Source organism: Polistes canadensis, unplaced genomic scaffold (genome assembly GCF_001313835.1).
Source record: "Polistes canadensis isolate GaletaPanama2010 unplaced genomic scaffold, ASM131383v1 scaffold_77, whole genome shotgun sequence".
NCBI classification, from domain to species: domain Eukaryota; kingdom Metazoa; phylum Arthropoda; class Insecta; order Hymenoptera; family Vespidae; genus Polistes; species Polistes canadensis.
This window is the reverse complement of record NW_014569624.1, coordinates 326924-354507: the sequence shown is the minus strand read 5'-3', so window position 1 is coordinate 354507 and position 27584 is coordinate 326924. Positions and strand designations below refer to the sequence as shown.

Here is a 27584-nt window from a genome sequence, read left to right as displayed (position 1 = left end):
GAGAGAGAGAGAGAGAGAGAGAGAGAGAGAGAGAGAGAGAGAGAGAGAGAGAGAAGTATCGTATAATCCATTTAGAAAAAGAACAAAAATGTACAAACTTATTATTATCGTAAAAATACGTGTGTCGCATTCTACTCGTATCTTTTACGCATATATAATATATAATTTTCATATTTACATCATATAGTATATACCGCAACGCGTTTATCGTCATTCCGATATGAATTTAAGATATTTTATAATAACGGTGTGCGTTCGTCATGTCTGTAACACTGATGGTCGATCGCGGCTTTCATTTTCTCACACTTTTGTACAAAATCACGCACGACTTTGAAGCGCTTGCGCACACTATTGATTAATTCTTTGGTCGAAAGCGGCTGCTACTGTAAGTTTGTATCGTTTCCACTTTTCTTGAAATATCCTTTTTTTTCTTTTCTTTTCTTTTTTTTTTTTTCGTGCTAATATCGGAGTACGTATGATGAAGAGACAAATACGCATACATTATGCATACATACGTACACGATATTCTCGAGAGAGTGAAAGCTTCGAAAGTAGATTTCCTTAACGTTCAAACACCAGAAATGTTCTTAAACTCTCTGAGAATTGATTGTTAATTTTGTTCCGCTCTTTTTTTTTGTTCACGAGATTTCAACCTTTATTTACATAACGCTTCATTGAAGCAAGAAAAAAGATGAAATCATTTGTAGGAAAGTTTCGATACCAAACGCACTATTTACTATGCTTTTCCATTCTCATAGCGCTTTCCTCATTTTGGCATTTGACTGTCGTAATCAACATAAACACGCACAACTTCTCCGCTGTATTTACGTTGACTTGGCATGAAGTAAAAGTCCGGCTGATTCGCCTGAGTTGCTGCATTGTTCGTCGTATCCTGAAGACCCTTTGATCGTTGATACTGATTCCTACGATCTTGAGTATAATAACCTGGTTGCATTGGTGTTAGTACGTTTTGCCTCGAACCTGGAGCACGAGGTAAACTATAAGTTGCTCTAGGACTGACTATTCTATTAGGACCCTCTACTGTGTCGTGATCAAGACTGGTACCGTTCCCAGTCATTTCTCTAGGTCTTGGAAGACTGGACACCGGTGGTGGATGAGTTTTTTCTTCTGTTTCGAAAGACTCGAATCCAAAGTTAGTGTTTGCTCCGGAGGAATAATCTTTCCATGCATTACTGCTTATTAGTCGGTCCTATGAATACAATTATAACATCTAATTATTTAAATATAGATAACTCTATTAAAAATTTTACATGTATAGTAACTTTATTTTAACCTTCTGGCTGTAATTGTTGAGTATTTAACAAAAAGTTGCAATTTTTTTAATGTTCAATGCCAGAAAATTACTTACCAGTTGTTACAATATTTACGTCAAATATTTTTTGCGAAAATTACAAGATATTTGTAAATTATACATATTTTTTTAATTTATTTTTTAATTTTCTATGAATTGTAGAGTATGGACGCCCAAATATATAAATATACGAAAGATAGGAGTAGAATTATATGTTAACACCGGGATGAGCGAGGAAGATAGACAAAGATAAAGAACAAGATAGAGAGAAATAGAGATAGACAGAGAGACAGAGACAGAGAGAGAGAGAGAGAGAGAGAGATAATTAGCGATACCTTGATTAGTGAGAAAACGAGGAAAACGATGAATATTTTGTTTGTCGATTATATCTGAAGTGTGAGATTTCTACCAGCTGGGATTAGGCCGGTGCTTTTCATTCGGAGCATTCTGATGATGCCGAAGATGATGATGATGATGATGATGATGGTAGTTGTAGTGATGATGTTGATCGCCGTTTTGTCGGTGGGACCGCGTCGCGTTAGTTCGATGAATCGGGTTGACCGCGTCGGAGTAAACCAGAGGCAGCGAGTAGACCCTCTTTATTTGTGACGGTCGCGAGGAGAGCACAATCATGCAACAATACAAGCAAAAGCAAAAGACGTACTTCGAGATACATATAAAGCTCGAAAAGATAGGGGCGGAGGGGGAGGTGGGCGGTGTTTCTACTTTGATATACAAGATCAATGATTCGTGTAAACTAACGTGTTAATGAACGACTTAGTTAGATCTAAATAATCGATTGATAAATTAAGAACGACCGATTTTAATCTATCTCATAGTTATGGGAATGTGGTTGTTAACATTGAAAGAAAGGATAACACACGACAAGCTGTTAGAGCTAACACTTCAGTATACGTAAAGATGGCGATAGAGAAAATCATCTAAAGAAGAAGAAGAAGAAGATGAAGATGAAGATGAAGATGAAGATGAAGATGAAGAAGAAGAAGAAATGAAAAAAAAAGGATAAAGTGAAGAAGGGATCGTTTTGATTTCTTTTTTCTTCCTTGTTTCTTTTTTTTCCCTTTACGAAAGATCTATGTAAGTATTATATATACCTTGATTGAACGTTTTCTCGAGGATTTGTAAAGTGTACAGCTAGCTTGTAAAAGAGCTAATGCTATCAATGCAGCAACGCATCCAACGACGATGTATAATTTTGTTTCGCTTAACAGGAATGTCGGTTTTGATGGTCGATCGTCTTCATTGTTTACTTCGTTTTCTTCGCTTACTGTCAATGAACAATTTTATTATTATTAATTGTATTCGAAAACAGAAATTTCTATAATTGATAATTTACAAGAATCATAATTAAATGTTCTATGAATATGTGTCAGAAAATATTTACGTGAATGAATCAATAACTATTTTTATAACAAGAGATGAATAAAATATTTGCTATATTTTTTGATGCAAATGTAAAGCAAATCAGTCATCTTGAATGTTATGGTAAACAAAATGTAACCAATCTAGCGTATTCTAACTTGTACGTTTGTAAAGTAGAACCGCAAACACTGACACAAAAAAGTATCAGATATTAAGAATAATTATTGACTCACCCTCGTATATGATTTACCATTTTCTCTAGTAACCAATTTTCAGTTGATCGCGTTAAACAGGTTTACTTTCTAAATGTGACTTGGATATCGTAATACTTACTAGGTGCTTTGATTGCTAGATACTGAGGATCAACGGAGAGGGCACCGACTTTGCCACTAACGAGAACTTCTTTTAATGCCTTTTCTGCAGCTGCTGTTGTGTCCATCAGATTTAAAGCTCTGCCTTTGATTTCATTCTTATCCAAAATTAGTTTAATGTGCGCTATTGATCCAGTTTGTTCTTTATCTCTGTGATAACAATACGATAAACGTAAAAAAGAGAAACATATATTTTATTTATCTTGTTTTTATGATGTCCTAATACCTACTGTTTCAATTCTTCTAGATAGGTTCGATAATATCCAGGAAGGTCTTTGAAAATCGGCCCAAAATTGTCTGTTATCTTGTTCGAGATGTCTTCGAAATCAGGACTATTACGCAATGGTGGAACAAAACCATCACCGAGGTTAATTAACTTAACTTCAATATCGTAATAGAATCTTGGTGGAGCTGGTGTTGTCATTGCTTCTATTTCTAAAGAAATTAAAATAAATGATTAGAGGAGGAACGATTATGCAATGATAAGAAAGTTAATGTATTTATTGGTGAACACCTTCTGCACCGCAAGGCCTTATGCAGATTTTTTTTCGTGAAACCATTGGCGGAGTGCTGTGTTTTTGAATCTTTTTGTTAACTGGATTGTATTTGCCACCTTTTATCGGATACATCATGTACAGGCAATTATCATCGGTAAATGAGAAATCTCTAGTAGTGTCACTTGTGATACGTTTTCTTGAAAATCGTATTGTCATAATTCCATCCTCGATTCGTCCGTGTGTGTTATAAATATCTTGGGAAGGATCTAACAGGGGAGGATTGTAACCGCTCATCCAAGTGTCCATGACGAATTCCCGACCAGTGGTTTTATCCACCCATCCTAAGACTGCATCCGTTTGTGTCTATAAAAAAGACATATGACGTTACGTATTAATCAAAATAGGAGCTTGGATAAAGGTGTCAATATTGCATGGTGCTAACCATTTTGTCATCCTTAGAAAATCCAACTCCAGTCCAACTACTTGTGTTCGTTGTCGAAATCACGAAAGATATTTGATCCTAGGAAGATAGCTATATTTATCAATAATTATCCTAACAACAATACTCAGTAATAATACGAGATATTAATTGGTTAGAGATCGATTTACCATTTTTGCTTTGTAATTCCATTTTATGGCGTACTCGCATGTATGATTTTCAACCGAACAATGTTTTGGATATTGCCATGAACCACCGCAGCCTCCACCTGGTACCGGTACGTTAACTTCCTCTTCTTCCCCATTGTTTTCTATGAAAATATTATAAATAATTCATTATTTTGTTTCATTATTTGACTTTAAATTATTTCAATGTGTTTTATTTTTCACTTACCAAAGAAGTCGATGGTTGTTACACCTCTTTGAGAATTATGTCCGTGATATTTTAGTTCATCGACCTTATAAAATTCCTTAACGGAGACCTTGGATTTTTCAATACCACTCGGTGGATGATGAACGTACTGACCTGGCTCCTGACCCTTGGCCCATATCACATGCATATTACCTTCGCGGAAAGCATGATCCGTGGGTTCGTTTGTTTCTAGTTTTCTTCTGAAGAGTATTGTGGTTACACCATCTCGTTCGAAACCCATGGCTGCTGTCAAGCTATCTTTTCCACCCCAATAATTGTCTTGACGAGGCGTTGATCTATCTCTTGTATAATAATCCCCGATTCTATGCGCCATTCCTCTTGCTGTACCAATTATTATATCCGTACAATCCATAGGATTAAAGTCGTGTTTCGGAGTATATTTATGTCCCATTGATGATTCTTCATGTATAAAATACAAAAATACAATTAAGACATGCTAGTTTAAATGATTTTGGAGAATAATGTTAATAGTAATTATATACTGTGTGTGTAATGCTATCCTACTTGTACAAGGATTCCATTTAATTTACGTATTATATTCTTATTGCTGATATAGGTGACTGCGGTGGATTTTTGCATGAATAATTATATGCATTTTTAAATAACTTGCCATATTTTTCATAGCTTGCATTGATTGAATACATCCATATACCAATAACGTGTATTTACATTTAAATTTATCTTCGATTATACATTTTTGCATATTTTAGTGTTTATGCAATGTTAGTTATGCAATTATTCCAAGTTATACTTATGGCGCTCAATTATCAAGGTTCTTATACGGGAAATACTTATGCGAGAGCAAATTGCAATCAAAGTATTGCAATCAAAGTAAATATAATTCTTGATTACGCGCTTGATTTATTAGCGTGTTCGTTATGTGCGGAAACAAGCATTAAACTGCCTTATTACCTTTCGTTGCTCCCATTTTGAGGATTGACTTAGCTTCCGGTTCTGAGATGGGTTCAGTTGGCTCCGGCTCGGAAGTAGGTTCCGGTTCAGATTTTGGCTCTGGTTTAGAATTTGGTTCTTTTTCTAATAATTTTGGTTCTGGTTCGGATTTAGGTTCAGGTTCAGATTTGGGTTCAGGTTCAGATTTAGGTTCAGGTTCAGATTTAGGTTCAGGTTCAGATTTGGGCTCGGGTTCAGATTTAGGTTCAGGTTCAGATTTGGGCTCGGGTTCAGATTTAGGTTCAGGTTCAGATTTGGGCTCGGGTTCAGACTTTGGTTCTGGTTCGGATTTAGGTTCTGGTTCGGATTTAGGTTCAAGTTCGGATTTAGGTTCGGGTTCGGATTTAGGTTCTGGTTCAGATGTAGGCTCGGGTTCAGACTTTGGTTCTGGTTCAGATATAGGTTCGGGCTGTGGTTCGGCTAAAGGTTCAGGTTCAGATTTAGGTTCAGGCGTTGATGGTGGCTCTGACTTGAATTTAGGTTCTCGTTGTGATTTGGATTCTGACACAGGTTGAGGTTCCGGTTCGGAGATGGATTCTGGTTCTGTGCCGATGATGACGGCCGACTCGGTTGCGCGCCCACCTGTGCAACAAAGCATGGAACAACGTGCAACTAACTACTTGTATTAAAAGAGACCATCACCTCGTGCGTCGTGTCTTGAGCGAGCGGAGGGAATATTATATTTAAATATATAAGTTTATCTTAATATATAATATATCTATACGTGATAATACTATTGGTATCTGTAAAGCGAACTACTAATTTCCATTGCAAATAAATTACAAGCGAGCGTTTGATAATAAATACTTTCTTTCATAGTTAATTTAACAACTACTCTTACGTACCGTCCGACAGCGATGTTTTTGTTTCTGATGATCTACGTTTACGACCTATTACGAAAAAATGACAAAGTTATTCCACTTATCATATACGTATTTATTATAAGATAAAAAATGATCTTACAATTATATACAAGAACGAACCTTGTTTTGTGCTAACACGATAAGTCACGCTAGTCTGTACGGTAACATCATCCGGTTGATAGGTCACGGACATTGTACCGTCTACTTTAGCTGATCTTCTTTTAGCACCGGACCTTTCGCTATCATGTTCTGGCTCCGATTCTGGTTCTGGTACTGGTTCTGGTTCGGCTTTAGGTTCAGCCACCAGTTCAGCCATAACAGATTTACTCGATTGACTTTTACTTTCCGTGATCTTTCCTTCTGATTCTGGTTTCGGTTCTGGTTCCGATTTAGGTTCAGGTTTTGGTAATGGCTCATCTTTTGGTGGATCATTTATTTCAGGAAATGCTCGACATTCTGGAGTTAAGTTACTCGGTCTCCAACCAACACCGATCCAAGTGGTACTGTTTGCAACGAGGACACCTTCTAATTCCATGCTTGTCCATAAAATCCTCCAGTAAAAGGTTACGTCATCTGAGAATCGTTTCATCGTGTAAGAGTCTAAATCTAAGTCTACCGTTTTCACCGGTGATCCTGAAAACAAAATAAATTTATTATCAGTGTCGCGTATTATTTTTCCCACTTTATTCTGATTTATTTTTCTTTCTCTTTTTTCATTCTGAATTATGAAACGAGCACAAACTTAATTAACAGTATCACGGAAAAGAAAAGAGAAGAAAAGTTAAATATCTTCGTTATTGCCGACACTTCGTAGCTATGATTAATAATACAAAGAAACATCCTGATGTGGTAACACCAACTAATGAATTATGTAATGTTTATTGCAGCTTTCGAATACAAAAAAATATATATAAATTTTTCATGTAACTCGTTTAGAACAGAGTCATGCTACGTACGTTGTTATGATAAGAAGTGTTAAAATGTTATGCATATAATGTTATATAAATTGTATCTACGCACTATGATGAGAAAAAAAGAAAGACTCATTTATATTGCATCTATGTTCACTACTCAAATATTGTAAGGTTTAGTTTTATGTCGTAAAATAAATTTCTTTAGTCGACTGGATGCTTTTTCTATCTGTTTAACTTACTTTTTGCGCAACCTGGTCCGAACCAACCGATGTTGCAGTAGCAGAGCTTAGTGGGTGCGGTCGTACCACCATTGTCGATGCACGTGCCCTGAGTACCGCAATCCGTATCGTCGAGACACTCTTCCTTAAATTCGCACCTTGCACCATGATAGAAACGATCGCATCTACATCTGCCCAGAAGGTATCTCCCATGCCCGCTGCAGTCTTCTCTATAGATTTTTTTATCAAGTATCTACAGAAAAATTAAAGAAAACTTCGTTATAACATTTATGTATTTCCTGAAGTTACGAAGTTTTGGAGTTGTTTTATAATGACTGGAGAAATTATTTCATTAAATCGCTTAGGAGTAACAAACTACGTTTATTTATTGCCTCGGTTTTGTCACGAACCTAACTGGCTTCTAGAAATGAGGATTTTCACTACAACTGTGCAAGGTACTTAACAAACGCGTTGAGTTGCGCAGTTCAAAGTTCAAACTGATTTCATTTGCATCATTTATATTATCTGAAGATTAACGAAAATGCTCAAGGAATCAAGATTAAAGGATGGTTAGAGGAATTACGAGGAATTTATAAACTAAAACAAAGTTATTTGATGTCATTATTTCTCTAGTTATTGTAGAAAAATTCAGAATCGTTATAATTCTAGAAGCAAGTGTTTCCAACCTGATATTTTTTTTATTCAAGTCCATTTAATTGTATTGATCATTTTTTTTACTAGTATAACGAATTTAATATTATTTTAATCAAACTTACATCGATATCTGCACATGACCAGAACCTGTAACTAGAACCCCATTCCTCAGCTTTCCGAAGGAGTCTTATTGTGCAGTCGATACAGGTAAAGTTTTGAGGTAATTGAACGTGATAACTTTGAGCTCTGGAAAATTATAATACAAGGATATTTATAAGATCATGAGAGATATCTTGTTAGAATGTTTTTGACAAAACTCACGTTGCATCGTCTTCAACAAACTCGCTGTGTTGTGTTACGGGTGTTAAATCAACCAAAGGTCTGTCGAGGCTATCAAGTATTTGAAGTCGAAATCCTCCCTGGAATAAAACAAGAGGAAATAATTGTAATACTCAATATCTTGTGCATATAGCTGTATATAAATGATTTCCATTTAACACCATAATTCTTATCGTGAGAGAATGTGTTATACGGGAATAAAATATTATTATGCAATGAATACAAAATGATATTCCATATATATAAAATTTTATATTTTTTTCGTTTCAAAAAATAAGAAAAACGATTCATACTTTTGAACAATTTATATTAAAAGTAGCATGAGATATACAATTGTTTCAAAAATTTTCAAACTGTACAAAAATCTTGTGTCTCATAGTACGTGTTATTGTAAGATTTCTTTTATCTATACCAATGTAATATATAATCCCTAACAGATTTACTGTTCAAGGTAGATCCTGTCACCGATTTGTCATGTAATTTGATCCCACACATACTGCACCTATCGATGCACGAGTCAATGAATTACTGTGCGGTCATCGTCTGGCTCTTTGTTCTTATGTAAAGGCTACCTTCGAGGTGGGTGGAACGTACTCATTCATCTATGTATCTTCTATGACTTAATTTCAAATAAATATAATCTAACTTACATTTACTTGAATTAATCTAAATCCAATTTGACAATAGAACAATCATAAATACTTTACAATCTGTATTAAAATCAACATTTTATTTCAATAATTAATTGATGAAAAAAATGTTTTAATTCTATAAAGCGTTATTAAAATATAAAATTTGTACAAGTCTTTAATATATTCTGGCTTTTATAGCGTTTGATAGTGTTTATTTAAAATTTTGATGTAAACGATTATCAAAAAGATTTTCAATATTTTTGTATTCAGTTATTAAAATAACCATAATGAGACGTAACAGACTTTTGTATTATAATAGCTGGTAAATAATGTATTAACAACAAGGCGTGGTATATTATCATAAAATCACTATAAGTTTAATGTATAAGATTACTTTACATAGCAGTCAATAGGTTATCTCAATTTTTCTGCCGGAAATATTTCGCTTGTGGTTGTTACAAATTTACATGCTGTCTTTTTCTTTCCTCAGATTATTTTTTCGAATTAAACATGCAACCAAATGCTAGAACTATTATTTTGCAAGTGCATAGGAAAGATTAAAGACTGATTAACATACAATTATTGTTTATTATCAATTAAAATAATAACGATTTATAAATGAAAACACATAATTTTAATAAATATAAAATAAATCATACCAACTTCTTTTTTTTAAAAGTAACGATAATTCACAAAAATAACCCAATTACTATAATCATTAAAAATACCTAATATCATTATAAAAATAATATAGATCCTATTTCATCTTGTTAACAAACATAAAATAAACAGTCGAATGGTATTGAGAATGCCGAGGCAATTCGAAAAGAATTTTCATCGGGTCAACATTCCGTAAGATCATCAGGGAACAGGTAAAAAAAACACAAAGACTTGGAATACGAGTAAAGACGTTGTCACCTTTGGTATATATGTATTCGTTTGGTAATACGAGTTAGCTACGATATTCGACTTACGGTATTCGACATACCTGTCGACCACCGAAACGGATGCCGTGTATTTATGTATAGAAACATATACACACACACACAAATACACACAGAGGATCATATTTAACCAACGGAAAGCCATCTTTTCTCTACCTCCTTTTCAGCTAACCAACCAACCTACCTACGTGCCTACCTACCTACATAGTACATGAGTAGTACATACAATACTATACGAGCTTGTATATGTGTATGTACAGTATATACGGATGTCACATACCAGCAAAACTTAGCTTCTGAATTATTCATCGTGCGTTACCTTGAGCGACGAACACTCGTTGTAGTCGTCGTAGGCTGACTCTGTAGTTCTTTTCTATCTATCTATCTCTTATTCTCTTTTTTTCTCTTTATAGTGAACGCTCATAGACAATTTGATAACGTATTGCACACCTACGCTTCTCAAAGCTACTCGTCACGCATAATATGAAGCTCCAAAGCATACTCCTCTGCCACCCAATTCGGTTTATGTTTTTTTTATTTCTTTCATTGTTATTATTGTGTGTCATTATCATTAACGTTGTATCTTCTATATACGGTGGGAAAGGATCAAAAGGTTTAGGATTATTCGAAGGTTGATTCGATTGATGTTTTCTTTGCATTAGAACTCATCTTTGAATTGTATTTAAAGATTGTGTTTATTTTATTTGAAAGATTTGTTATTTATCATTTTTTTTTTTTTAATATCTACGAGTTATTCTGAGATGAAGATTTTTTTGTAATCATGAGAAAACTGGATTCGTGTCTTACGTATACTGATTATTGAATAAACATGAGAAATAAGTTCAATTTATTCACGATTATATTGAAATGAAAGAATCTTTATTAATTTAATACAGTATTATGTTGTGTGTTTATTACGAAACGCAATATAGAAACGGAAAAAGAATAAAATATGATTAAACATAGATGGTATATAATATGATGATGTTATATAATATTATCTACAGTCTTTGCTGACATATTATTATATAAAAATTTTATATATTCTTGTTTCTTGAATATTTTTCAAATAAATCAAGAATTTATTGATGTTTTTTTACATTTCTAACGCATGGTGGTTCTAAAATAATATGCCAATTATATTTGTGTAACTGAGATCTTAAAATTAACTTTAAGAAAATAATTATAAAAAATTATATATATAAATATATATGTGGCAGGAGTATATTTAATAATAAAACACAAAAAATTTAATTAAAAATCACCTAGACGTGAATGTATGCATATACCTAAACTAGGACATGGTTAAAAGTTAAGAATATCGAAAAACAAACGAAAATATTTCTATTCACTAAATAAATAAATATAATAATAATTTTTCACATACAAAATATCCTAAAATATGTTGAATAAAATTTTTTCTTTCTGTTTTGTTTCTTGACACTTCGTTCAACACCTTTTTTCAAAGCATTATGATACGTGGGATAACAATTAATTTAAAAAGACAGAAGATTTGTACCTTTCCGTTGTTCACCAACGAACTGAGAAAAAAGTTCCGTGATAAAAAAGAAACAAAAAAAATAAAAGATAACACAAAATGGAGTAGACTTGCAATTAATAATGGCATATTCTTACTTTTGTTTTGAAACGAGTCATCCATAGATCATTATACTTTGTTTTTTTTTGTTAAGTACTTTTTTATAATATACTTTGGAAAAACAAAAAACATTAATGAATTAGAATGATGGAAAAAAGCTATATTTTAATCAATTTATTTCTGTTCGATAACGTTACGCGTTACGCTAGCGAGAAAATTCGAAATGCGCGCTTTCACGACGATTTGCTGGCTCATATTAGAGTCGGCCCTGTGTACGATTGTGTTATGCATGTTAAATGCACTTGTGAAGAGAAAGAGAGTATATCTAAACTCGATGGCGAATAGCATGAACGTTTGCATGCAACATTGAACAGAGAGATCTTTTATCGGAGTGTCCAGTTAAATTTCTTTGGATCTTTTTATGTCTTTTTTTTTCTCTCTATTTCTCTCTCTCTCTCTAATTTATTATTTAAATATATTAATTATATTGGAAACATTATGAAAGAGCTTATATAGTTATCAAATTTATATTAGATAAATCAGCGTGTTTTTTCTCAACCTACGAGTCGTGATTGTTTCTCTCACACTTTAATTTATTATTTAAAAATAATAATGTGGAATCTCGGAATTATTATTGAAAACTCCTCTCTATACCGTTATCAAATTTATATAGGATAAATCAGCTTATTTCGCAATTTATGGGTCGTATCCTAATATTGGATTGCATTCAATTTTTAATGGGCTATAGAATGATATCTATTTTATTAAGTTAAAATAAGGAAAGTAATTCATTTGCAAAAAAAATCTTTACTTGCGAGTTTATGAGAATACCACAGTAAAAAAAGACCAGTTATATTTATTAAATAATATACGGTGATTTCAGTCAACCAGATTTTTAAAAATGTTATGTATAGTGGGATCTGATTATTATTATTATTTTAATAAAAATAACATTACAAAATGTTCATTATTGAATTTAAATTATAATATTACAAGTAAAATTTTAACATTTATATAATTTATATTTATAATATCAAATTATTTTTTATCTGCCATCTATTACAATAGATATAGAAATTAATTCAGCGTTTTGATATTAAATTATTTATTACTCTGGTTTAAGTGTGTGTAAGTAATTGTTCATCGTTTTATAATATTTAAGTATCAACACTTACGGTTATGAAACATTTGACTTTGGTCTTTTAATTGATTTCTGTTCAAATTGTTTAAAATATATTATAAGTTAATGTTGTTATATATGATATACTTCATGTACATTTATTAAAAGTATTTAATATTGAAGTTTATAATTGAAAACAATAGCAAAATGATCAGAATTGAATCGATTTAATCCGCGGTCAATGTCGAACACGATCCAACGCTTTCATTGGTTTCTTAGTTTTAATGACGCACCTGCAAACGGCCTAGCACGAACTGAGAGAAAGTATCGTAGTGAAATAATACTATGCGGATATGATTCTATCCGATTCCTCGCGTAACGGTTAACGTTTCGATTTTTCACGAGTTTTTTTTGTGCTTCGTTACTTTTTATAAGAGATATGGTAAAAGTTAATATATATAAAAAATGCATAACGAACAATTCTTCCTACATCGTGATCGGTTGTGTAAATTATTATATTGCTAAGGATTCAAAAAGCCTTATGTAGTTATAATGATTCACAAAAAAAATTGACCATTTCTTTAATAAAACTGAATAACTTCTATTTCTTTTCTTAAACAACGTATATAACTTTCTTATCGAAACTTATTGTAAAAATGGTTATTAACATTTTCGATATGGTATTCCTAAAATAGATCGATTGTAATTTTGTAATAATTTGTTTATAATTAATTTTCATCACGTTTGATCCCATGAGTTTACTGGTGACTGGTATCAATTCTGCAGATTTTATTTAAAGCACTTTGAAAATTTCTTTTGTTGCATTTAAAAGATTAAAAAAGAAAAATCAAATGTAAAAGGTACGATTACGAATTGTCCTCTGGTATCATTAAACTACACGAAAGCTCTAAAATGCATTAGAAGAATAAAATATATTTATAAAATGTAATGTAAAAAGTAAAATAACAAATTTTGTTGTAATCCTTTATCTATAAAATATTATGAGAGGTATTAAATGAATATATCGAATTAAATAGAATTACTTTGGTAGTCATTGTTTTAACGAGAAGTATTATTATTTGTATTTGAAAGAGATAAAGTGTAATCATTTTTTTAATTTTATCGTAATTGTTGGTAATAATAATCAAATTTTAAACTTACCCTGTGAGGATAAGATAGGTGCCACGTGATGTTGAAGTTACTTCCGGAAAGTAAGGTCGTCTTAATGGTTCCTGAAATAAAACAAGGTCCAGTTAGTTCACGAACGTTAGCAAGAAAGTCGGACGACGATGCGTCGTCGACGTTCGAAGTCCGTTATAATACGTGTCATTTAAATTCGTCGAATGCTTTCAATGGCACGAGAGGTTGGTAGAATATCTTTCTTGGCACGTTTAACGGCTTTGTAATTTCGTTCCACAGGAATTTGCGTGTTAACAACAACGATCGAATTCTAATCGGAAATTTTATGCTTTTTTTCGTAATCAAGGACACGAGAGGAATTATAAAATTGGCACGGCTTGCGTAATGACAAAAAAAATGCGCGTGTACACATTTTAAGGTGCTTATTAAACGATATTGTTTCGTAAATAAAAGTCCTTCATTCAGCATTATCGATTAATGAGAAAATATTATTTGCTTATGTTATCGCGTCCAGACTTGATAACTCACGATAAGGAAACTTTGTTTTTCTAATGTAAACTTGAATTACAATTGGATCAATTTATTCAAAAATCTACTAAATCTTAAAATGATTAAAATTTAAATAAACGCGGTAAAGATTTCGTATTTTTTTGATTTTCATTTTGTGACTAATTACTAATCCATAAAATTATCAGACAATACCAAACAATGGAATATACCCAATTCTTAATAAAAATGAAGTTTTTCTTTTTAATTGAAATTCTTCAAAGGAAATTTATTCAATTTTAAATTATTGAAAATTGTTAATCTTCTATATAATTATCCTAATTATTGTTTTCTTCTGTTTACTTTGGTTTGCAAATTTTTCATTAATTAGAATATTCAAACATTCTACTCAAAATAGAAAGTATATTATATGATTGATGTGCTTATTAAATAAATTAATTAGTTCTATACGTGCTAAACTGTAATCATAAGGATAAAAAAGAAATGTCAAAGCAAGATTCGTCATTTTCATTAAAAAAACAAATTCATGAAAATACTTTTATTCTTGTGTCAGTTGGCCAGAACAATCTCTTAAATTGTATTTCTTAGACTTTCACCTTTTATTGTAGATAACTTTATAAATTTGCTTATGTTTTAAGGAAAAAAAAATTCAAACAGTGATGAATCGAATTTTGACAAGGGAAAACTTTACTACTACCTTTTGTCCTATTATATACGAAGGTAAGGGATTATAGGGCATCGCCTTTCACAACAAACTCTACCTTTTATGGAAGACGGAACGTGAAGTCCCGGAAGGAAAGCCGAGAGTTCCCTACCTGGCACGTTGCTCACACATAACAAGTCAGTGGCCAGTGTCGACAGCCTGTCGATTAAATTATGAGAGGAATGTTTTTGCCTGGTCTGACAAAACTGAGACGTAGTACGATTTTTTATAATGGAAAAGAAGAATGTCTAAAGACTGAACTGCCCGTTTTACGTTTTTCGCTCGAGAAATATACTCCTACAATAAATACACATATTTTATATAAAGTGTTTCGAAAGATTTTTGTCAAGATTTTTAAGTGAGCTGTTTATTTTAAAAGTGGTGTAAGTTTATTAATTTTCGAGTCGAGATATTGAAGAGTTTGCTTGGGTTCGATTACATTTAAAAATATGGAAAACGGATGACATAGTAGAATAATGTTGTGTGGGGTTTCTAAGGGTGTCAAATTTATCTGATTATTAGAATAATAAGAAATTTGTTCAAATATTTACTTCAATTAGTTTTTCAAACATACATGAACTTGTTTTGACAATTATACATTATTGTATATTTTATCTGTCTTTTTGATTCGTTTTTGAAAGAAAGACTGTGAGTACATGAATGTGGCATTTCAAGCATACCTTTATAGAAGCATATATGTATGCGTACATATATAGTGAACGGAAAGTTGCTCGGAAAGTACTATACCGTTCATTATATACCGCTTACTAACACTTTCGCGATAAATTGAGGCACAAACGTACAGTAGTTTCTAGTAAAACGTTGCAATACTCAACCGGTATGTTATATTTGTAATGTCCTCTATATGTATTTGAAGTATACGTCAATGATCATATGCATATGTATATATAGTATATTATTATATTTTTATTGATTTACTTTAATATCATTGTGAGATCATTTCTAAATTCAAAATATATTTATATAATTTATTATAATTTTTAATGTTTATATATAGGTCTCTAATATGAGAAAACAATTAATATTTCTTTTCAACTAATTTCTAATTAAAATGAATAAATTATGAACATTTTTCTCTTATGGATATAAATGATACTACCCCACGTGTGTGTCTTCGAAGGAAAATTCACACATGCAAGAGCCAAGAAATATACATATACAAGTGTATAGATATATCTATGATGTGGAAGGTAATGCCCCATAAGAGTACAAGACACTAGAGGTACCAGCTCCCTTCATACCAGCTCTCAGAGAAAGTCGCTTCGTATCGAACTAGCTTCGACTATATTTCTTTCTCCCTCTCCTTCTCCCCCTCTGCACCCCTACTCTTATAATCTTAGAGATTGACTCTCCGCGTTAATGTCGTTTTCCCATAGACCTTGTCTTTTTCTCTTTCCAATCCTTTTTGCACCGATGAACATACTTAGTATAGTGCATCAAGTATTATAAACCGAAAACATATGCATGTGATTCTTGGGATCGTTCAATTGATCTTTCAAAATAATCGTCAATTAATCACAATTTTTTTCTTTTTTTTTTCTTTCAAATAATAATAATAGAATTCTCTAGAAATTATACTTTTTTCATCGAATTTCTTACGGTTAAGAGAATAATTTTGGAACGTTTCATCGCACAAATCGTATTTGCGAGTTTATCTTAGGTAACACCTGTTTGGTTATTCATTTTAGTCTGTTATTTTAAAGTATTATATACGTAAGATTTAGAAAACGGTTCGAGAGAATTTATATCTTAATAGATTGTTATGAAATATTAAATTTATGATGTTATCTAATTCGAAGACTTTTATGATTAGAATTTGAAAATCCTATTATGTTATAAGTTGAATTTACATGCAGCAGTGCTCAATATTTAAATTCCAGAAGATTGGAAAGAGAAATAAAACTTTCAGTTTGAACAATATTTTGACAACAAATATTCGCCTTATTTATTCGTTTATTTTTATTTCATTTCGTTCATTATTATTTGTTTTCTAATAATTACTATCACTTATTTAATTCGATTTTCTTTGATGTTGCATTTATTCTCACATTAATCATTCTGATTTACTTACGTGTACCATTCATATCCACAACTCTCGTATTAAGTTACTATCTCGGTCATCATAAATATTACGTAAGGTTGGTTACTTACCGCGTGGCATACCACAGGGGCCAGGTGTTCTACCATTGTCTAGAAAATCCAAATCATATGTTCTCGCCCGTGGAAACGTTAAAGCGACATGAGAATTTACTATCTTCCAGGATAATGTTATCAAAGTAAGAAAAATTAGGAGTCGTGCGACGATGATTGACGCCATTTTGGTGAACCGTTTTCTTTCTTTTGTTTACGTTAACGTCACGATCTTTCTTCGTTTTGAATTTTAAACGATGATGATCGCGACGATTACTCGTTTTTTCTTTTCTTTTCTTTTTTTCCTTTCTCGTCCTTTCACCTCCTTTTGCTTCTCTTCTTCTTCTTTTCCTGCAATTTCTTCCCGCAGTCCGGCATGGGCGTCTTTACTCGAGCCTCTCGAGCTCCACTTCTTTCAATGAGATGGACCTGAGGAAATATAAATAAATAGATTAATTCATTCATTCATTTATTTATTTATTTTATCGATAACGATTTGATCTAACAAGATTTAGAATTAAAATTATCTGAGGCTGAGATTTTTATTATTATTCTTTTTTCATTTTGTTTTTATGCAAATACTAAAAATAGAAAAGTAAAAACGTAACGTGGTAACATATATTTACTATGGTAATATCTTATATATATTTCATATTTATTATGTAATATGTAACACATACATAGCATGATATTATGTCTACCTCGGAACCTAGTAAGTTTTATCTGACACACATTTTTTTCTATTGCTGATAGCAATTGAATTATATATTATAACCTGTATTAAATACCTCACTCAGTATACTGCAATATTATACAATACGTATTTATTTAAAAGATAAAGAAAAGAAATAAAAATACAGAATGATTTTAGTGATTCTATAATTAAAATATTTTGTAGAAATTGTGTAAATTGATTGTTAATAATTTTTCATCTTGGTCAATGCGAAATAAATCATTGAGAAAAAAAGGAAGATTCTTAATTTGATAAATAAATATAAAATGATATCACGAATCACTCAACTGGATTTGATCTCAGATATTGCGTCATGATCAAGCACAACATATTTTGAATGCCTTGATCGAAAACAATAATGGACAACTCAGGAAATTTTACAAATATCGTATAGTAATGAATTTTTCTTATACTATCACATCATTAACTATTATACTCGTTTTACTAGTCGATTAAATAACAGACGAAGAATTTTATTGTGGTCTAATTATAAGATAATTTTCTTTAAATTGTTATCAATTGAAAAATCAATCAATATCGAATAAAATATCGTATACTAGTTTCTTAAATCTTAACGTCGGTCGTAATAATTTGATTAACTTAAAAGTAATGCGTGAGTGAGTGAACCTGGTGTTACCTAACCCGATAGTATTTATACTGCTCGTTCGCGCGTCCTTAATTTTTTGTCTTCTCCTTCTCTTTTTAACTATCTACCTCTCTTAGCAGTTAGGCTTGGTCGAGGAGAGCTAGATAAACGAGAAAAGGAAGGAAAAATGGACACAGGGACGAACGAAGTGAAAGACACAGAGGATGAATATGGGTATTGCTTGGAAGTGAGTATGCAGCGAGCTAGCAAGCCAAGCAAGCAACCTGGCGACCGACCACTTACGAAGCTTGGATTCTTCTCTCCTCCTCGTGAATAAGGTTCAAGAAGAGAAAGACCAAGAGGAAGGAGGAGGAGGATGAGGGGAGGAACGTCCTCCTTCGGCGTGTGTGCTGAGGAAAACGTACCGACGCGACACGGCATTCCAATCGACTCCAATGCCGTACATCGTTCTCATTGACATAACGAGTAGGTAAGTATCATGGCACGCTTCTAGACTGGTTTCTAGTTGGTATTAGAACGGGTCAATAATATCGTTAGAAAATCAAAAAAGATATACCTCCTTGAAAAGAAATCTAAAAAAAACAAATATATTTACATATTCTGAAGAGAGAATTTCAATATCCTTATAGAATAGGAATATCAAAATGAAATAATATATTGTATAAATATTTCTCTTTGAAATCAATTTTTGGATTGTTTATTTAAAAATAAAAATGTAAAAAAATATTTATATATTGGGGGAGAATTTAATTTTTTCGAATATTTGGAATTTGCAAATAAACGTGTATTATATTATTACGTTTTTGTAGTAGGGATATATAAGTTTTATGTTGTATACAGGGTGAGTCATGGAAGGTGATGTCTTAAAACAATTCGTAAAATATGCATTGTATGACAACATTTTTCCTCTGCATAGTTAAACTATATTAGAGGGTTGATGTAATGGTAAAGAAAACTTTTGTTTGAAGGTTATCTTTTTAATGAGATATCAAAGTCATCGATTTTTTTTTTTTTAAATGAAATGTCTAATTTTTATTTCTGGATTCTCCATAAAAATTTATGATATTATGTACAGCCTAAAATGAATAATTGCTGAAATATTTACAAATAAATTATTCGGCATTACATTGCTAAAAATTCAACGTGTCTGTAATCACGATTTCGTTCAGAATTAATTCACAAATCGTGGAGATGTATATTCAAAAAAAATATGCACTAGTAGGATAGAGAAAATTTTTACTGAATGCATAAAACAGACCATCAACATCGATGGAGCATGAATGTCTTGTGTGGCATAATTGGTCACCAAATCGTTGGACCTTATTTTATTAATAGAGCTCGTTAATAGATCGAAAGTACTCCACTTTTTTTTGTCTGAGAATGCTAAAAAATCTATTAGAAGAAGTGCCACTACAAAAACGTTCGTCAATGTGGTATTATTAATGCAGTACGGCAATAACTGCAGAATCGCATGAAAACGTCATACGTTTTTGATAAGAAAATTACAAAAGTGCATTGATTGTAATAGGAAACATTTCGAACACTTGTGATAATAAAAATTTATTTATAAATATTTCAGCAATTATTCATTTTAGGTTGTACATTATATCATAAATTTCTATGCAGAATTCAGAACAAAAAATTAGACATTCTCTTAATCTATATACTATATCGATCGAATAAATATAGAAAGTTAATAAAATAAAAAAAAAAATAAATAAATAAAAAAGGGTTGGATAATTATAGTATCTTTTTTGTTCCTTATTATACACTACTGTTTTTCTTGATGTATTTTACCTTATAAGAATGAAAAATTTCTCAAACGATAAACCTAAATTATTTGTCGAGTTCACGCACACTCATATAAATAACGAATTATTCTTTCTTGTATTCTTTCTAAATTACGAGGATCGTAAACTGAAACGAAAATAAGCACGTACTGTCTGTAAAAGTCTGTAAGAATCAAAATAAGAGTCTTTAGCAGACATAACCATTTTTGGTTTTGGAATATCGTTCACGTATTTACGTGCGAGAAAAACGACTAGCCTGAAGATATGGTAATGAAAAAACTGTCCTGTCTTCTTTCGAGAAAGTCCATTCTTTCTACTATAGTTTCATTGGCAGGTTCGTTGTAATCGTGCAAAAGGAATCATGAAAACTTTCGCTCTGCTCGTCGAAGACATATATAGGTATGTATATAAGTAAATACATACTTATATACCTCTTCTCTCACTAATGTATACTTTCTATTTAGTTCCTCATTCTCGACCATTTTAACATCTAATTTTGAATTATCTATCATTCGATATTTTACACAATTATTAATATGTATTTGTATTTTTATACTTAGGAAAAAAAGTAAAACTTTAGAGAAAGATAAATACTTTTCTATGATATATTAATAAAATATATTTTATCTTCTGATAATTGGATTCTTTTAAAGAATGATAATCACGATCGAAAGTATATAATATATATTTCCGTTTTTATAATTTAGTGAAAAAAAGAAATTTACGAATATGATAATAATGCCGTACCTTATAAGTAGATAAAAATAAAAAAGGAACAAGATACGATTAAGTTAATTGTTTGTTAAAATTAAAAAAAAATGATTTTATGATTTATTATTTTAGAGTATTAATAATTTTATTCTAAAATAAATCATTAAAACAAATTTTATATATCATATAAGACACACATAGATATTTATATAAATATATATAATTGAGAGGTACTAAAACATACTAAAAAGTAAATCAAGAAATCTGTTTTCGAAAATATCATAACAACATGATAAATTATATAGATTTAGGGTAAAATTATTTTGACAAGTATATGTGAAACGAAATTTACGAGTAAAAAAACCGATGCTTATTGATGGTTTTTGATCGTTGTATCTGCTATGAAGATATGCGAAAGGAATGTTGAGAAAAAAGAGTATGTTAAGTACCGTTTCTCGGAAGAGCATAGACGGAAATCGATAGAAAATAATTTTACTCAATTTTATCGATTCTTGTTGTTGATCGGCAAAGAAATTTCTCGGGTTACGTGCAGGAAATCGATATTTTGCAACGTGTGCGTACCTGCTTATAAATCTTAAAACGAGATAACTGAAATGCAGCTATAGATCTTTTAAACATTACGAAATACATTTTGTTGTACGTAAATAACTACAAGAGTTCTAATAATTTTCTTTAATCATTTTTTTGTGAGTTAATTTGATTAGACGTGTTAAATTAGCATGGTTGTCATAAATAACGATGAGTGACAACAATTTGACTGATAAAAAATAGAAAATAATGAATCTTTTCATTACACCAAACTCACTCACAAAAAGTAAATTTAAGTTTTAGTTTTTTTAACAAATTTACAAAATATGATAAATAGATTCATAGATTTTTGCAAAACTCATTTGATAGGTATCTTATTTCTCGCATATTATGAAGCATATTTGTATACTTTTTTCATTTGTAAAATATCAAATATTTGTTTTATTGGTAGAGTGCCGAAAAAAATTCTCAATACTTTGAAAAAAGTACCGTTGAGATGTAAGAGTAAGCACGCGTTTGTTCTTAATTCCCGCCCAAACCAGACGGAGATATGAACGTGCGCTGGATTCCTGTGGAGAAACCTCCGTGCCACAGGCATTCCGTAAGGAATTTGTTCCTCGTGCTTCTTACAAAGAAAAGAAAAGAAAAGAATAACTGGAAAATACTATATAGAACGTATGAAAAAATAAAAATAGAAATGATAATATAAATTAGTAAAAAAGTGACAATACTCTCTTTTATTATAAATATATCGTATTATATTATATTCGTACGTGTGTGTGTGTGTGTGTTTATTTTTACTCTTCCTTTTACGGGTTTGAGTCACTTCTCTGCGAATATCTTTTCACACCTATCCAATACTATCAAAAATATCGCGTTTTTTTTTATCATTTTTTTCGAGTCACAGCACACGGTTTTTGTTTTTTGTGTTTTGTTTCTGGACACGCACACATCCATTTTATTAATCGTAATCACGTTACTAAGAAAATTATTATTTAAAATTTGTAACACACACAATGAAAATATTTTTCTTCATTAGTAGCAACTATAATGTATATTTTATGTGTGTATTACAAAATAATTAACACACAAATATAATAAAATTTAACAAGAACAAAAATTCATGTAAAAATAAAAGATAAATAATATTTATTAATACTAAAGAGGCCTAGTCATAGTAATTAAACAAGATAAACTTTGCGATAAAATTATAAAATAAAATAAAATAAAAGATATAGAGAAGTTGAGGAATATTTTTCTTCTTCGTTCCAGGAAAATAATATTACAGAACTTGTGAAAAATGTTTAAATACTTCCATGATCGTTGCAATATATCGAGATTCCTTGCGCGCCAAGATATTTCTCGTTCAACCAGAGATAGAACAACCGCAATAAGAGTACGAATGAAAGTGGTTTCTGACGCTTCAGGAAATATTGCAAACATCGAGAGAGAGAGAGAGTGAGAGAGAGAGAGAGAGAGAGAGAGAGAGAGAGAGAGAATTGCAAGGAACGCGATAATAGTAAAATCGAAAGGAATATAAGAGAATCATGTGTTTCTTCTACCAACTAATAACGCATCCTCTTTCCAAGATATATTTAAGTAAGACAAAAATATAATTTAGTATAAATAGTAAAAAAATGTGTAAAAAAGTGTATAAAAATAAAAAATAACGATATGACAAGTGTAGAAAGTATTTATAGTTCACTTAACAAATTATTAGATTATTTAAAGTGATAACAATTAGTTTTAAAATATTCATTACACGATTAAAAATCAATATAGAAATATATCGATTTATTGATTTAAATTATCTTTTCCATTCAGTATTATTATCCACGTTGTATCATATAAAAAACGAGATTATTTTGTAATAATTACATTAAATATATTTATTCTTTTAAGATAATTAAGATTCTTTAAGAATAATTTTGATCAATCCGTCCATATGAGATAATTCACATTTTGTATAGATATTTAAAAACAAAATATTATAATTATTGTCGAGATAAAATAGTTTGAGAGAAAAAGAAAAGAACGAGGAAAGAAAATAAATATTCTTAGCATTTTTCCAACATGAAACATCAACAAAAATATCGTATTGTAAATAAAACATTTTCTTTATTCTTACCTTGATATAAGTCCACCTTAATTATACGATCGATTGGAGGAGCAGCCAATAATATACAAATAATTAACACCCGATGTTAAAAAAAAAAAAACAACAACAACAAGAAGAAGAGAAAGAAAATAAAGGACTAAGTGTCCTTTATCTCTTTTTAAAATAAACGTTGAAAATCATGACAAGTCGTAGTCAGTCGTTCTAAAGACTTGAAGTTGTTGCTATTGGAGTAGAACCACTTTGATAGTTGTGCCCGGTGTTGTTCAGTACACGGCCATTTTGGTAACGCTCGAGTATTTTCTCCGTACGTTTAACTAAAATCGGTTGAAAATAATTATTTTGGTGATTTCAACGCGAGCCAGAATACGCGTTAAGTCTCGATTAAGAAAGATCGAGAAGAAGGAGGTCGATCTCGGATTCTCCACGCGGATTGCTCAACGTCACGACGTACCCGTATGTGTGTGTGTGTGTGTATGAGTAAGAAGGTGAACGAGAAAGACAAAGAGAGAGAGAGAGAAAAACATATAGAAAGAGAGAGAAAGAGAGAGAGAGAATGTAACACGACGGGATCTCGTCTCGAACTGACTGTTTTCGCGTGGAACACAGCGAATGCGCCCTCGAAGAATGAGAACCCCCCTCCCTGCCACCCCTTCCCACCTCTCATTTCCCTTCTTCCATAACTTCACCTTCTTCTTCTTCTTCTTCCTCTTCTTTCCCTTTCTCTTCATTTATTATTCCTCTTTCTCTCTCTCTCTCACACGTTATTTCTTTCTCGTTCTTTCTCTGTTCTACCCACTTCCCCCATTTCTCTCCCTACCCCCCTCTTTTCCAGATGTTGTTAAGACGTTCGCTGTACTGTGTGCTATGCTTACTTACCTGTCGTAGAAGCTAAGGTTATCCCACCACTTTGCTAACGAAAGAGACTCTCTCGCGTTAGTCACTAGTTATTCTCTTTACAAACACACTACTCTCGAAGCTACCTAGGTAATTCTGTTTTCCTTGTTCGTTTTTAAAAATTTAAGTATATTTGCAACGTGTATAATACTAATGTCAACATCCTTTATTTCCTTTTTTTCTCTTATTCTTCGTGAATATGACGAAAATGTATATAGATATATATATACTTGGTTATTGTTACTTGAATGATGTGTCAAATCTCGTGAAAATGTCTCCCATAAGAAAATTTGTTACTTTTGGAACAATGAATTGTACCCTATCGATCTTCCTCATTGTTTTCTTCGTAATCCACTGGAAGCATCGTGGTCCCATTCGTGCTCCGACAAAACTCGGTTCCGTTTAAATCGTTCGTTGCGTGATGATCGTGGGAACGATAGGATGGTTACGAAGAGAAAGGTTGTTTTCTCATGTAAAAGTGAAATGAAATATTAACGGTTGGAAGGATGCCTTCTTTCATTATTTTATTCTCTCTATTTTCTTTTCCTTTTTTTCTTTTTTCTCCAGTTTAGGAGAGTATTTAGAAGGGAACGAGAGAAGAAACGAGAGAGAAACTGAATGAATGACTCCGAAGTCGACCTTTAGCAGGTGTATTTATGGTTCTTGACATGGGAATATGTAAATTGAAGGTCGTTTCCCGGATGGGACATCCTTGAAGCGTGACTTTCGATATATCTATAATTGTATTCTGAGATTTTTGATAAACAATAAAACAGAGGCAATTGAATTATATCTAATCTCTTCTTACATCTTTTTTTCTTTTTAATTATAATACCAATATAATTGGATCGATCAATAAGTATTGTCGAAATTTTCAATATAAAAAATATTAAACATTTTTTCGATAAGAGAGATAATATTAATTTTATAAAATATACAAAATTTATTTTTCTTTAGATAAAGGTATAAATTTTATTTATTTATATATAAAATACTAATTATTAATCTAACAATTATGGTTTATGAATATAAAAATGTGATAATAATAAAATAATTAATGATCTATAATAATAACTATCTAATAATTCAGATAAAATTACCATAAAAATTGTGTTTAAAATAATGATGATAAGTTAAATGTTCGAATAAAAGATACTTTAATTTAATCTTCATTTCCTTAACAGATGCTATTTATTAAAGTTGAAATTAAATTGAAATGGATTTATAAGTGTAAACGATAATAATGATAATCGATGTTCTCATGGAATATGATTTATTAATCGATAACTGACGTGTCTCCCGGTTTTAAACTAACCACCAACGCGTTACTTGGGCGGAGTTTTCGCAATACTTAATTGTGAATATGTACTCAATATCCTTGAACCGCGCGCAGTATGCGAACGCTATCGCTCGTAAAGATGTTACTCCATTCCTAAGGAAATTGCACTGCGTACAAAATAAAAAGGATGTTCGACTATCCGATGAGAAGGTGTCACGTTGTTATCGAAGATGCATCTCGTTTCTGTAGTACACAAACTATCGATAATAGGAGTGGCACTCTTTAGATCCTTGCTTTATTCTTTTTCTTTCGAAAAAATATTATCATTAGATAGTGAATTTTTATATACGTAAAATATTGTATATTAAAATTGTATGGCATTTATGCTTATGAAATATACTAATATGACTGATAAATATGCATACTTACATAGATACGTTCAAAGTAAATTTATCGATTATATCACTGATTCTATTATTAATAACACTTTAGTCATCTAAAGTATTAATTCATTTCTTTGTTAATTCTCCTATATATTTTTCTTTATTTTTAACATTTCATAAGAGTAATATTACAATCATATTAATCCTCTTTTAGGACAACATTATTGTTTATGTATCTCAAGAAATTTTAATTATTTTTAATGGCTTATTGTTTGTTTATAGCATTACAAGGAAAAAATATATATATAAAAATAAAATAAATATATTAGAATAATTATCAATAAACTAATATAAAATAAGAAATTTTAATTAATAGTAATAATATTAAATCATTCTATCGGATGATATTAATACAACAGTACGGACCATCGTACTCGTTTTAATTTGTGGTATATCATAGTTATTTATATATTTATATAATGAGATAAATATGAAAGAAAAATTGAACATATATGTATATATTTTTTGATATAAAATACGTTGTATAGTAATTATCATAAATATGCTTTTGTATTAAAATCTGTAATTTTCTCATGAAATAGTTTTCCGTTTTTTATTACAAGGATACATATATACTCAATCGAGCTATTCGTAACAATTTTTACGTTCTTAGAGATTACGAGGTACGACTTTCAAATCAAGTATGTTGCTGAGCTCGCTGGTAACTCGTTCGAAAAATCTCGTTCTGAACGTTTATACTCCGATTTTCCATTCAAGAATGTCGGCTCGCGTATTCAACCTATTACTCATGACAGAAATCAGGTTGATTTTTCTACATATAACAAATTATAATTAATATTCATAAGTCGCTTCCCCCCTGATTCGTAAGATCTGCTGCATTTATTATGATATTATAATTTAATGAGTTGTCAAACGGAATTTACTTTACCGACTGATTTGATTGGTCGAATATAATATTAAAAAATATGTGCATTATCATATAATCTTACGATATTTTATTGTGATTACTAATTCATTAATTGGCCGCTTCTTTTTCTGAAATAACATTTAACAATGAAATTTTTTTCGCATCGAGTGTATGAAAATATATTCTATTATATTTATTATATTATTATAAATATATATGAAAAAAAAAGACTATCCACGTTTGGCTAAAACTATCCTAAACTAATTATTTGTTTTTCCGAAATCGGATTCCCAATAGCATTTAAAAAGAAATTGATACTGAAAGACGATCGTTCTAATTAAGATATTAAAGCCTGTACTTTCTTGCATTACCAAGTTACACAAGAGAAAAACAAGAAAGAATTTGCTTCGAAGGTGGAAAAAAA

General features: G+C 31.0%; 1 protein-coding gene across 1 annotated transcript; it reads right to left on the bottom strand.

Annotated features, from left to right (window-relative positions):
* Window positions 1-47: 47 nt before the first annotated feature.
* On the bottom strand, window positions 48-24223 carry LOC106786588. The gene is made up of 17 exons (XM_014748143.1): window positions 23686-24223; window positions 17189-17596; window positions 13828-13898; window positions 8356-8453; window positions 8157-8280; window positions 7402-7633; window positions 6369-6881; window positions 6231-6275; window positions 5347-5967; window positions 4396-4833; window positions 4173-4312; window positions 4006-4083; window positions 3581-3926; window positions 3297-3501; window positions 3029-3216; window positions 2428-2600; window positions 48-1210 (listed from the first exon to the last, which is right to left on the bottom strand). The coding sequence occupies exons 2-17, from the start codon at window positions 17352-17354 to the stop codon at window positions 767-769; spliced, it is 3882 nt and encodes a 1293-aa protein (XP_014603629.1). The 5' UTR covers window positions 17355-17596; window positions 23686-24223; the 3' UTR covers window positions 48-766.
* Window positions 24224-27584: the final 3361 nt, after the last annotated feature.

What these genes read in the sequence shown, in the direction of transcription:
- LOC106786588 (XM_014748143.1), bottom strand. Translation starts at nt 17,354, where the DNA reads ATGGCGTCAATCATCGTCGCACGACTCCTAATTTTTCTTACTTTGATA. An exon ending in CCCCTGTGGTATGCCACGCG is followed by an intron (nt 13,899 to 17,188) that starts GTAAGTAACCAA and finishes GTTTTATTTCAG; the next exon opens with GAACCATTAAGACGACCTTA. An exon ending in TTTGTTGAAGACGATGCAAC is followed by an intron (nt 8,281 to 8,355) that starts GTGAGTTTTGTC and finishes ATAATTTTCCAG; the next exon opens with AGCTCAAAGTTATCACGTTC.